The sequence below is a fragment of the Castor canadensis genome, chromosome 2 (assembly GCF_047511655.1).
Source record: "Castor canadensis chromosome 2, mCasCan1.hap1v2, whole genome shotgun sequence".
NCBI lineage: Eukaryota > Metazoa > Chordata > Mammalia > Rodentia > Castoridae > Castor > Castor canadensis.
In genome coordinates, this window is record NC_133387.1 from 125,744,634 (window position 1) to 125,758,494 (window position 13,861).

General features: G+C 39.9%; 1 protein-coding gene across 11 annotated transcripts in view; it reads right to left on the bottom strand.

Annotated features, from left to right (window-relative positions):
• Ryr3 (ryanodine receptor 3) overlaps positions 1-13,861 on the bottom strand; it is a 494,693-nt gene that overhangs the window by 6,202 nt on the left and 474,630 nt on the right. For all 11 annotated transcript variants that reach the window (XM_074065580.1, XM_074065577.1, XM_074065585.1 and 8 more), the window contains 5 exons: positions 7,389-7,519; positions 2,728-2,770; positions 2,191-2,318; positions 1,738-1,798; positions 1,303-1,449 (listed from right to left, as the gene is read on the bottom strand). In XM_074065580.1, the coding sequence (XP_073921681.1) occupies positions 1,303-1,449; positions 1,738-1,798; positions 2,191-2,318; positions 2,728-2,770; positions 7,389-7,519 (510 nt within the window). The remainder of the gene's footprint in view (positions 1-1,302; positions 1,450-1,737; positions 1,799-2,190; positions 2,319-2,727; positions 2,771-7,388; positions 7,520-13,861) is intronic.

A 13,861-nucleotide genomic window follows, 5' to 3' on the forward strand; every position in this document is an offset into this window, starting at 1 on the left:
AAGTTGTAATGGGGGCACAGGGTATGTATGAACTACAAAGAGAAGTTACCTTTGTAGCCGTTACCCGAGGTTGATCAGTGCAGCTTCTACTCTAATGCTACTTCTAAAAAGTACCAAGTTTCCTCAGGCTGGTGTCTGCATCACACTGTTCATAAGTAACCATGAACTAGGTAACTGTCATAGCTTTGAAGTCACTGTAAGAATGATGATGGCTGAGCTAAGTGTCTTCATGACTCAGAATCATGCTGTAGCTTCTGTGGGGACAGGTTTACCTCCAGGCTGCATGAGGTCCAGTGGCATGCATGAGGAGGCTGGGGACCTGGCCCACACCAGGGACTAGACACTGAGCCACATGAAGGGGCATGGGTAGGAGTGTTACATAAGTACCAGGAAAGATGTATTTAATGGCCTCTGAAGCAGGGACAATAGTTACTCAAAACTTGGGTAGCAGAGCTCACAGAAAGCAGTTCTTGGTCTTTGCAGCAAAGGAAAGCAACAGGGTTGAATCTAAGCTCTGCCACTTAGCAGCTGTGTGGTCCTGGGGAGCAGGCCTCTCCAAGCCCCACTTCTGAGACACTGCCTAACATCTCCCTTACAGGGGCGTGGCCAGGCTCATGGTGCCTGAGGTAAAGCTTGCACTGGGCACATTGCACTTTCTTCTCTCTCATACAGAGGTATAGAGGTGTGAGGGAGTATGTCTCATTCTTTGTTGATAGTGCTTAATGAGGAAAGACATGCTGACAGTTTGAATTTGTAGGCAAGAAGCCATTAGGTGATTTTAATATGGCTTACAGTTGTTGCTATATCCAGTCTCATCGCTATTCAGCTCACATATAGTCAGTCAATTCCCTGATTAACTGTAACTGTTACAGCTAATATGTACATATATGTGTGGTTCATAATATAAAACCAGGTATACAAAGTATATATTTTAACTCATTAGTCCTTAATTAGTAACTTAAAAGTATCTAGGGAGTCTTCTAGCCATGCATGTCTTGCTTACTCCCAGGGAGGAAGGGGAAGACCTTTTCCAGATCTGTAAGTTGATTCTGATTTGTCCATCACCTCGCCACATTTGGCTGATAAAAATGTTAAGGATCTCTGTGTCTTAGGCCTCTGACATGATGACTCCAGTTGGATCGTTAATTGGCTACATGTTTGTAAAAACAGTTGATCTATGAATTTAATTGTTTGTCCAAGAAAGGTGCTTTATACATTACAAGGCTTTCCTTCCCAACACACTGGTACACAGCCTACTGTTTGTTCCAGTCCATTCTCCTTCAGACGGTGTGATCCCAATACCTGTTTGCCATTGTGAGTTACAGATGACAGGATGGTCCTCAGTGTCTTGAAGCCCATTGCAATGTCCAACAGATGTGCAGCAAAGAAGAAGTTGTTGTAGTGACCCAGGACTGACATGGTCGTGTACCAGGCAAGGTAGAGAAAGGACTGGAAATGGAAAAAGTTAGCACCTTTTCAGGCATTTGTGCTGGATGACCTACTCATTCAGACATTCTTCCTTGTTTGGGGAACAAAATGAGGCTCGAGGGGATTGAGGTTCTGAAGTTCAATGAGCCCATCTGCCATACCTGACTGTACAGGGAGGAGTGTTCCCCACATGCTAAGACTCTGGGTCCTCAACTTTCCTGGTCATCTCCCACGGCTTGTTTCCCTGAGCACCCACACCACCCCTGAACCTGGGGCACAGAAACTTGTCTTTCCAGGTTCAATACTTACATTGTCAGTAAAAACAACCCCCAGCTTCCAGATATGGTGCTTCATGTCGATGGAACTTAGCCTGAAGAGGAGTGAATGATTTCATAACTCATAAGTGTGAAGATTTTGTTAAGTGCTTTATAAGGGGGAAATTAAGTTTTTTTCTTTCAGGTTTAATAACCTAAATACAGGTCTAAACTTTATCAAGTTATACAGGTTTCCCCAGAGAGAATGGAATTACACATCCTGAAATCTTCTTAGTCTTTCTCTTCCAGCTCTTTTGGGCATAAACATTGGTCTCCAAATTATTTAAAGTGGTCCTCTCCCAATATGTTAGGACCTGGATGAGACGCCCGTGTCATACCAGAGTCAGAAAACAGACACGCTTGCGATTTTTCCCTCTAGCATGCTGGAGAGGAATGGAAAAACAAAGGACCTATCGTCAACACTGGATTTTAATTCTAAACTCTGTACCATGACACCAGAGAGGCCGCCTCGGCTTTGGTCTCCTCCACTGGGCTGAAGTCAAGGGCGTTTTTGTCCAAACCCAGGAGTTCAGCGATACGCTCTGCTCCATACAGGTCTCCATACTTGTTGATCACCTGAAGCAGAGAGGACAGGGTGAAGAAAGCCACATGCCACATCCACGTATTTTCTAGCTTCAAGATCTTCTGAGTGTTGCTGCACTCTGGGCTTTTCCAAGGGGCTAACACATAATTCAAAATGCAGCAAGGAAAGAGAAAATCACCTCCAGAGAAAACTGACACGATCAAGACAACTCAGTGACAGCTGCTTTTTAAACTGGTGTCTTTCGGTGGGGGGGGGGGGAAGAAAAGCCCGACGTGGAGGAAAACTTGTTCTGTAAGAATGAGAATGGAGTCGGAAACCCACAGATGTGCACAGACAGCCGTATGCCTTCCTCTCCTGCAGGCACCATCCTAACAGTGACACCACACTTAGTGTGTGTGTGGAGAGCAGGAAACACAGAACTCATTCCACTCACAGGCATACCTTTCTCTTCACAAACTTGTCCCAGTAGTTATTAGGAAAAGATCTGAAAAAGAAAATGAAAAGGTCTGGCTCTTAGTTCTCCATATCAAGGCAGGCACATCAACAAAGTGTCAACTTTGGTTTCTGCCTGCTCTCTGAGGAATTCAATACTTGACTGAACTTCAGAATCACCACAGGCAGGTCTACTGCTATGTGACTTCTGAAACACTCAGAAAGCCATCACATTTTCCAACTCAAATTATGATTCATAAGCTCACTTGTGATGAAGACTAGTCAGAATCAGGTATGCTTCTTTTCTTTTCGAAACTCACCCAGGGTGCCTCAGCCAGGAGCCTGTGGTTCTCTTCCTGCCTGCTGTTTCCAGTGGGCAGAAGTCCAAATATTTGTTTCTTTTTACATTATTTTACAAATACTGATGCTTTCTTATATTATGCAATGTACTTCAATCATTTTTACCATCCCCATGCCTTTCCCCCTTGTAGACTCCTGTCACTTTGTTTATTGCAGATCTAGAGTCCACGAGAGAAAATGCATGGTGTCTATGTTTTAACGTTCTTCTGCAAATGATGTAATGTAATTCTTCTTCATAACTGACTAGTACTCTCACTGTGTTTCCTGGTCCTTTCCCTGATTCCAGTGTATACCAGAAACGAAGCCAACAGGAAATGCACACATTCCATTCAGTGAATCACAATGTCAGCATGTGTAGACAGGGTCCCTGACTTTATGGCAGCAGACTGGAGTCATCTTTAGTTAATTCCTGTAGGATTTTATTGACCCAGTCAGGCTTTCCACTGCAGAGTGTCCTGTGGCACCTGCCTTCTCTAGGGAATTAGATCCCTGTCTCCTTTGAAGGAGGTTCCTGCTTCCGTTCCATCCCTGGCCTCCCCAGAGATGGTGTTTCTTCTGCCTGTAGCTTTATACCAGCTCCACTGCAAATAGCTTCCCATTATTAAAGTCAAGAAAAAACAGGCATCTTCAGGAGTATTAGGAAAACTTCTTTAAAATATGTTGCTCCTCCCCAGAATGAGTGAACCTTTCCTGGGAGAGCTCCTGTACCACTGATCCTCAGGGAACCTCTGGACCTTGGTATAGATGTTCTTACTTTGATCTCCTTGATCTGAGCCATTCTTTTGACTCTGAACACAACAGACTCTTATTATACAGAGACCACAGTTCCTCATAAGAAAGGAGAGACCTCCCTCCCTCCATGGACCTCTCAGCAGAGTATAGCCCTGGACAAAGCCAACCTCCCCCCACAAGGTGGAAGTCTTTTTAATACGCCTTTTTCTTCTTTCTCCTTCCTTCATTTTTAAACAGTTTGTCTTAATCATCTAAATGCTATTTAAAAACAAATGCTGGTGTTACGGAATAAACTGCTAATAGACCTTTATCTCAGGAATAAAAATAACTACTTTCTCCTCTGTATATTTCTCTGCTACTTGATTTTTTTTCATGCATTGCATTTAGAATCTGAAATAAAATAAGTAGCGACCAAGCATGAGTCCTCTGCCACGTGCTGTCTTTCTCTGTTTTATACAAATGGTTCACAACATACGACTCAGTCTCAGTTACTTATTGTCTTAAGAAGACGATTCTATTCTGTGAGTGATGCCAAACTGGTCTCAGTATTTTGAATGTCTTGTCCCCTGTCTAGAGACAAGAAGCTCCTTGAAGGTAGAGCACAATTTTTTAGACTTGGTAATGTTCTTTAAAGTATGGCATTTAGAATAGCCTATCAGAAGAAAATGCTTTTCATATGAGTAGTCAGAAAAACCCCAAGATGCTCAGCCTCTTTGGTTTTCAGGAAAATGTACAATGAAGTGCCACCACACACCTCTCCGTTTAGCAAACTATCTGACAGCAACAAGTGCTGGCAAAAGGTGGAGAGCAGAACTCTCAGTATTGAGCTGTGCAGAGAGCATAAACACACACTTCACGTGTCCTGCTGCTCGGCAGATTCCCTTCCTGGGTCTATAATCTAGAGAAGTTCTTTGACCTGGGCATCAGAGATAGGAGTGGCCATTATAGCAGTGGGTGTAATAGCTACAAACTGGAGACAGCTGCAACATCCAATCAGGGAAATAGGGTCTCGATGAAAACACTTACATATTGGAAAATGCTACCGTTTTGAAAATGAATGAACTTTAGCTATATACATCAACATAGTTGAGTTCTTAAACATAATGCTGAATGAGACTCAAATGACAGCACGATTCATAGAGCCGTGTAATTCCAGTCACATCACGATCAGAACAGTTAGGCATTTGTTCCTAAATGTATTGCTTCATTCTAACTGGAAAACTATATATTAAAGCAAGAGAATGAATTGCGATGATAGCACTAATAACTAAGAATTAGCATCACTAACCACTAGTGGGTATTAGGGAAGAAGTTACCTGGGGGTGGATGTGATCAGGTTGGACAACACAGGGCTTTCAAGCTTTCAGTCATGTTTTTGGTGGAATTGGGGTTTGAACTAAGGACGCTATGCTTGCCAGACAAGCTCTCTACCACTTCAGCCACACTCCCTCTTTGCTCTAATTTATTTTTCAGGTAGGATCTTGCTTTTGCCTGACCTGGCCTCAGACCATCATTCTCCTACCACTGCCTCCCATGTAGCTGGGATTACAGACGTCCACCACCACACTTGCATGCAGTGCTCCATTTTAAGTCTCTGTGGTTTATGATTATCCTTCAAATGCATGTATACATTCTATAGGTCCTTGAATATGAGTGTGTTTCACAGTATAAAAAAGAAAGCTCAGGATGGATAACGGTGCCCAGACCCATAAATTCTGTTATACATCACAACAGGGTTACTGTAGCCTGCAAAAACTAATTACACATTTCAAAACAACTCAAGAGTTTGAAGGTGAAATGATCATGGCTGAGGAGATGGGACTCTCATCACCCACAGAATGCTACAGGTGTCGGGTCACAACCCTGCACCCACAAAGGAAGCATGAATAGTATGTCATTTACATTTTTATTTACTTTAAATTCATATTTAATTTTAACAAGAAAACAATCTCTCCATGATCTATAGTTAATTGAGAAAATTAATTTACCAAGTGTGACACATACCCTGGTGCCATCACTGTAGAAAAAAAGTACAGAGAGGTTAATCTAAAATGTTTAAAAAGTTACTCTGTTTATTTGTATTTTTTCCTATTCAGAAGTAAACAATGGTAGCAAGTATTCTTGGGACATTTTAGCTTACTGGTTTCATCTCCTTAAGATGAATTTCTAGAAACTGAGTTGCCTTTTACCATGGGACTTGCAGGCCATGTCACTTTATATCCCAGACTCACATGTACCTGACGATTCCAGTGAGCGTACCAAAGAACTGCACTATGTGACAATATCCAGACCTCATATTGTGAAGGCACAAGAGCAGAAGCAACGCTCAGTCGTTTCCCTTGTTTCCCTGTTGAGGAGCTTGGTGAGGATCTGCAGGCAGGGTAGACTTGGGATTGGCATTGCTCACCCTTTTCAATTTCCCTAACAACTTTCCCCTTTCTAGAGCCTTTTGAAAAGTGCTTAGTTGTACCTTTCCAGACCTGCCTCTCTAATTATCTTTGGAAGAAGCAGTTTTCTTCCCTGAGATCAGGGTTGTACTTTTTAAATATGCACCTTAGTTGGAACAGTTAAAGAGCTTAACTTTTACATGGACACCTTTATTTACATATTTAGCCCTATTTCTTTGCTTTACTTTCACCATGGTAATTTGTCTTGCAACTCTCACTGTAGTAGTTGTGAATACATTGGCATTAGAGCATGGCATTTGCTAACGGGGATGGCCTCTTTTTACAGTTAGGGGAAAGGCTTGATGTCTAACAGGTGCCAAGTATGTGAGGTGCATTCATTAACCCACTTCTGTAGGAGGTGCTGCTCCCATCCCTCTATTACTGAAGAGGAAACTGAAGTTTAGAAGGCTTGGTAACTAACTGGGTGTGGTGGTGACGTCTATAATCCCAGTACATGGGAGGCTGAGGCAGGAGGATCTCAAAGTCTAGCCAGCCTGATCTACATAGACCCTAGCTCCAAAAAAACAATGACTTGGTTACTTTTCCCAGGTTCACAATCCTCTAAGCTGCAGTGTTGACTTGGTCCCTTGCCCATCTGCCTCAAGAATCAGTGCTCTTGCTAGTGCAGCAGTACTGTGTGCACAGGAGGAAGGAGGCTCACCTTGTGGCCTTAGCAGCCCTGTCCATATGGCCCTCTCAACTGCCCAGACAGCTGCCTTTCAACAGCAGGCTGGGAGGAGGTCTATCACCAAACAGGTCACTTGTTTAAGACTTCAGATATGGAGCTGTCACAGCCCTGGGGAAGCTGGTCACCTCAATCTCCAAGTCCTGGAAACACTCTGCATGACTCAAAATGGAAGTCTAGTTCAAGTGATATTGTCCTGGATTTCTGGAGCTAAGTAAATGCGCCTAGCCCTCCTGATAATGTGTTCTGTGCACCATTAAGTTCAGAGAAATGTGTACAGGTATTTGGGGGGTAATAGCTACTTTACTCAATAGACAAGGGAGAGAAACCCCAGAAACCACAGGAAGGCTTATATCAACTAGTCTCCAAGGCTGGTGGAAAAGAGCTATTCCATTTACAATGGAGATGCCTTCTGTTTTGGGGGCTGGAGTGGAGGGGACACTTACGGAGTGTTGATTACCAAACGGTCCCACTGTCCCTTGATGTCATCTTCAGATGGCTGTTCCGTGATATAGAGGCCATCGAACTCCAGCTTCCTGGCAATTTCCTTTTCCCTTTTGAACACCACCAAAGGGACCTATGGAAGATACTAGTTACTCAGAAGGCTTTGTTATTGAAGCACCTTCCAGAGAAGATTTAACAAGCTAACGGCCCCCGAAAACAGGCAGGAGTACCAATACTTATCTCTCACAAAGTAGACTTCAAACCTACATTGATAAAATAAGATAAAGAAGGACATTCCATACTAATAAAAGGGGAAATAGACCAAAAGGAAATAATAATTATCAACCTGTATGCACCCAATGTCAACACACCCAATTTCATCAAACATACCCTGAAAGACATAAAAGCATATATAAACGCCAACACAGTGGTTGTGGGAGACTTTAAAACCCCATTATCATCAATAGATAGGTCATCCAAACAAAAAATCAATAAAGAAATCCAAGATCTAAAATATGCAATAGATCAAATGGACCTAGCTAATGTCTAAAGATCATTTCATCCAACTTTTACAAAATGTACAGTCTTCTCAGCAGCCCATGGAACCTTCTCCAAAATAGATCATATCCTAGGACACAAAGCAAGTCTCAGCAAATATAAGAAAACAAATTATATTGTGCATACTATCTGATCACAATGAAGTAAAAGTAGAACTCAACAACAAAAGTAAAGACAAAAAACATGCAAACAGCTAGAAACTAAATAACTCATTACTTAATAAAGAATGGATCATCGATGAAATAAAAGAGGAAATTAAAAAGTTCCTGGAAGTCAATGAAAATGAAACACAACCTACCGGAACCTATGGGACACAGCTAAGGCAGTCCTGAGAGGAAAGTTTATAGCCATGAGTGCATATATTAATAAGACTGAAAGATCCCAAATCAATGACCTAATGATACATCTCAAACTCCTAGAAAAACAAGAACAAGCAAATCCCAAAACAAATAGAAGGAGAGAAATAATAAAAATAAGAGCTGAAATCAATGAAATAGAAACCAAAAAAAAAATACAAAGAATTAATGAAACAAAAAGTTGGTTCTTTGAAAAAATAAACAAGATCGATAGACCCCTGGCAAACCTGACTAAAATGAGGAGAGAAAAAACCAAAATTAGTAGAATCAGGAATGCAAAAGGGGAGATAACAACAAACACCATGGAAGTCCAGGAAATCATCAGAGACTCCTTTGAGAACCTATATTCAAATAAATTTGAAAATCTTAAAGAAATGGACAGATTTCTAGATACATATGATCATCCAAAACTGAACCAAGAGGATATTAATCACCTGAATAGATCTATAACACAAAATGAAATTGAAGCAGCAATCAAGAGTCTCCCCAAAAAGAAAAGTCCAGGACCTGATGGATTCTCTGCTGAATTCTATCAGACCTTTATGAGAAGAACTGATACCAACCCTCCTTAAACTGTTCCACGAAATAGAAAGGGAAGGAAAACTGCCAAACACATTTTATGAAGCCAGTGTTACACTTATCCCCAAACCAGGCAAAGACACCTCCAAAAAGGAGAACTATAGGCCAATCTCTTTAATGAACATTGATGCAAAAATCCTCAACAAAATAATGGCAAACAGAATTCAACAACACATCAAAAAGATTATTCACCACGACCAAGTAGGCTTCATCCCAGGGATGCAGGGGTGGTTCAACATATGAAAATCAATAAACGTAATAAACCACATTAACAGAAGCAAAGACAAAAACCACTTGATCATCTCAATAGAGATCAATAGATGCAGAGAAAGCCTTTGATAAGATCCAACACCATTTCATGATAAAAGTTCTAAGAAAACTAGGAATAGAAGGAAAGTACCTCAACATTATAAAAGCTATATATGACAAACCTACAGCCAGCATTATAATTAACGGAGAAAAACTGAAACCATTCCCTCTAAAATCAGGAACCAGACAAGGATGCCCACTATCTCCACTCCTATTCAACATAGTACTGGAATTCCTAGCTAGAGCAATTAGGCAAGAAGAAGGAATGAAAGGAATACAAATAGGTAAAGAAACTGTCAAAATATCCGTATTTGCAGATGACATGATCCTATACGTTAAAGACCCAAAAAACTCTACTCAGAAGCTTCTAGACATCATCAATAGCTATAGCAAGGTAGCAGGATATAAAATCAACAGAAAAATCATTAGCATTTCTATACACTAACAATGAGCAAACTGAAAAAGAATGTATGAAAACAATTCCATTTACAATAGCCTCAAAAAAAATCAAATACCTAGGTGTAAACCTAACAAAAGGTGTGAAAGACCTCTACAAGGAAAAGTATACACTTCTAAAAAAGAGATTGAGGAAGACTATAGAAAGTGGAGAGATCTCCAATGCTCATGGATTGGTAGAATCAGCATAGTAAAAATGTCGATACTCCCTAAAGTAATCTACATGCTTAATGCAATTCCCATCAAAATTCCAATGACATTCATTAAAGAGATCGAAAAATCTACGGTGAAATTTAGGGCAACAAGTGCTAACTAATTGTTTAGGTGTCTTACCTATCCTCACCCCTCCCTTGTGTGCTCTCGCTTTTATCATGTGCTCATAGTCCAATCCCATTGTTGTGTTTGCCCTTGATCTAATGTCCACATATGAGGGAGAACATATGATTTTTGGTCTTTTGGGCCAGGCTAACCTAATTCAGAATGAAGTTTCCAATTCTATCCATTTACCAGCGAATGATAACATTTCGTTCTTCTTCATGACTGCATAAAATTCCATTGTGTCTAGATACCACATTTTCTTGATCCATTCGTCAGTGGTGGGGCATCTTGGCTGTTTCCATAACTTGGCTATTGTGAATAGTGCTGCAATAAACATGGGTGTGCAGGTGCCTCTGGAGTAACCTGTGTCACAGTCTTTTGGGTATATCCCCAAGAGTGGTATTGCTGGATCATCTGGTAGATCAATGTCTAGCTTTTTAAGTAGCCTCCAAATTTTTTTCCAGAGTGGTTGTACTAGTTTACATTCCCACCAACAGTGTAAGAGGGTTCCTTTTTCCCCACATCCTCGCCAACACCTGTTGTTGGTGGTGTTGCTGATGATGGCTATTCTAACAGGGGTGAGGTGGAATCTTAGTGTGGTTTTAATTTGCATTTCCTTTATTGCTAGAGATGGTGAGCATTTTTTCATGTGTTTTTTAGCCATTTGAATTTCTTCTTTTGAGAAATTTCTGTTTAGTTCACGTGCCCATTTATTGGTTCATTAGTTTTGGGAGAATTTAGTTTTTTAAGTTCCCTATATATTCTGGTTATCAGTCCTTTGATGTATAGCTGGCAAATATTTTCTCCCACTCTGTGGGTGTTCTCTTCAGTTTAGAGATCATTTCTTTTGATGAACAGAAGCTTTTTAGCTTTATGAGGTCCCATTTATCTATGCTATCTCTTAGTTGCTGTGCTGCTGAGGTTTCGTTGAGAAAGTTCTTACCTATTCCTACTAACTCCAGAGTACTTCCTACTCTTTCCTGTATCAACTTTAGAGTTTGTGGTCTGATATTAAGATCCTTGATCCGTTTTGAGTAATTCTTGGTATAGGGTGATATACATGGATCTAGTTTCAGTTTTTTGCAGACTGCTAACCAGTTTTCCCAGCAGATTTTGTTGAAGAGGCTGCTATTTCTCCATCGTACATTTTTAGCTCCTTTGTCAAAGACAAGTTGGGTATAGTTTTGTGGGTTCATATCTGGGTCCTCTATTCTGTTCCACTGGTCTTCATGTCTGTTTTTGTGCCAGTCCCATGCTGTTTTTATTGTTATTGCTTTGTAATATAGTTTGAAGTCAGGTATTGTGAAACCGCCTGCATTGTTCTTTTGACTGAGTATTGCCTTGGCTATTCATGGCTTCCTGTGTTTCCATATAAATTTAATGGTAGATTTTTCGATCTCTTTAATGAATGTCATTGGAATTTTGATGGGAATTGCATTAAACATGGTTTTTGTCTTTGCTTCTGTTAATGTGGTTTATTACGTTTATTGATTTTCATATGTTGAACCACCCCTGCATCCCTGGGATGAAGCCTACTTGGTCGTGGTGAATAATCTTTTTGATGTGTTGTTGAATTCTGTTTGCCATTATTTTGTTGAGGATTTTTGCATCAATGTTCATTAAAGAGATTGGCCTATAGTTCTCCTTTTTGGAGGTGTCTTTGCCTGGTTTGGGGATAAGTGTAACACTGGCTTCATAAAATGTGTTTGGCAGTTTTCCTTCCCTTTCTATTTCGTGGAACAGTTTAAGGAGGGTTGGTATCAGTTCTTCTCATAAAGGTCTGATAGAATTCAGCAGAGAATCCATCAGGTCCTGGACTTTTCTTTTTGGGGAGACTCTTGATTGCTGCTTCAATTTCATTTTGTGTTATAGATCTATTCAGGTGATTAATATCCTCTTGGTTCAGTTTTGGATGATCATATGTATCTAGAAATCTGTCCATTTCTTTAAGATTTTCAAATTTATTTGAATATAGGTTCTCAAAGTAGTCTCTGATGATTTCCTGGACTTCCATGGTGTTTGTTGTTATCTCCCCTTTTGCATTCCTGATTCTACTAATTTTGGTTTTTTCTCTCCTCATTTTAGTCAGGTTTGCCAGGGGTCTATCGATCTTGTTTATTTTTTCAAAGAACCAACTTTTTGTTTCATTAATTCTTTGTATTTTTTTTTTGGTTTCTATTTCATTGATTTCAGCTCTTATTTTTATTATTTCTCTCCTTCTATTTGTTTTGGGATTTGCTTGTTCTTGTTTTTCTAGGAGTTTGAGATGTATCATTAGGTCATTGATTTGGGATCTTTCAGTCTTATTAATATATGCACTCATGGCTATAAACTTTCCTCTCAGGACTGCCGTAGCTGTGTCCCATAGGTTCTGGTAGGTTGTGTTTTCATTTTCATTGACTTCCAGGAACTTTTTAATTTCCTCTTTTATTTCCTCAATGATCCATTCTTTATTAAGTAATGAGTTATTTAGTTTCCAGCTGTTTGCATATTTTTTGTCTTTACTTTTGTTGTTGAGTTCTACTTTTACTTCATTGTGATCAGATAGTATGCACGGTATAATTTCTATTTTCTCATATTTGCTGAGACTTGCTTTGTGTCCTAGGATATGATCTATTTTGGAGAAGGTTCCATGGGCTGCTGAGAAGAATGTATATTGTGTAGAAGTTGGATGAAATGTTCTGTAGACATTAGCTAGGTCCATTTGATCTATTGCATATTTTAGATCTTGGATTTCTTTATTGATTTTTTGTTTGGATGACCTATCTATTGATGATAATGGGGTGTTAAAGTCTCCCACAACCACTGTGTTGGCATTTATATATGCTTTTATGTCTTTCAGGGTATGTTTGATGAAATTGGGTGTGTTGACATTGGGTACATACAGGTTGATAATTATTATTTCCTTTTGGTCTACTTCCCCTTTTATTAGTATGGAATGTCCTTCTTTATCTCATTTTATCAATGTAGGTTTGAAGTCTACTTTGTGAGAGATAAGTATTGCTACTCCTGCCTGTTTTCGGGGGCCATTGGCTTGGTAAATCTTCTTCCAGCCTTTCATCCTTAGCCTATTCTTATTTCTGTTGGTGAGATGGGTCTCCTGTAAGCAACAAATTGTTGGATCTTCCTTTTTAATCCATTTCATCAAGCGGTGCCTTTTGATGGGTGAATTAAGTCCATTAATATTAAGCGTTAGTACTGATAGGTATGTGGTGATTCCTGTCATTTAGTTGTCTTAGTTGTTTGAAGGTTTGATTGTGTGTACCTAAATTGAGGTTACTCTCTACTGTCTTGCTTTTTGTTTTTTTCCCTGTGGTTTGGTGCTGCCTGTCTTTTCATGGTTAAGTTGGGTTTCACTTTCTGTGTGCAGAATCCCTTGAAGAATCTTTTGTAGTGGTGGCTTTGTGGTCACATATTGTTTTAGTTTCTGCTTATCATGGAAGACTTTTGTTGCTCCATCTATTTTGAATGATAGTTTTGCTGGGTAGAGTATCCTAGGGTTGAAGTTATTTTCATTCAGTGCCCGGAAGACCTCACCCCAAGCTCTTCTTGCTTTTAATGTATGTTGAGAAGTCTGCTGTCATTTTGATGGGTTTACCTTTGTATGTTATTTGTTTTTTCTCTTTACAGCCTTCAATATTCTTTCCTTAGTTTCTGAACTTGTTGTTTTAATGATGATATGTCGTGGGGTAGTTCTATTTTGATCTGGTCTGTTTGGTGTCCTGTAGGCCTCTTGCATCTGTATGGGAATATCTTTCTCTAGATTTGGGAAATTTTCCGTTATTATTTTGTTAAATATATTACGCATTCCCTTTGCTTGCACCTCTTCTCCTTCTTCAATGCCCATGATTCTCAAGTTTGGTCTTTTGATGGAGTCGGTGAATTCTTGCATTTTCTTT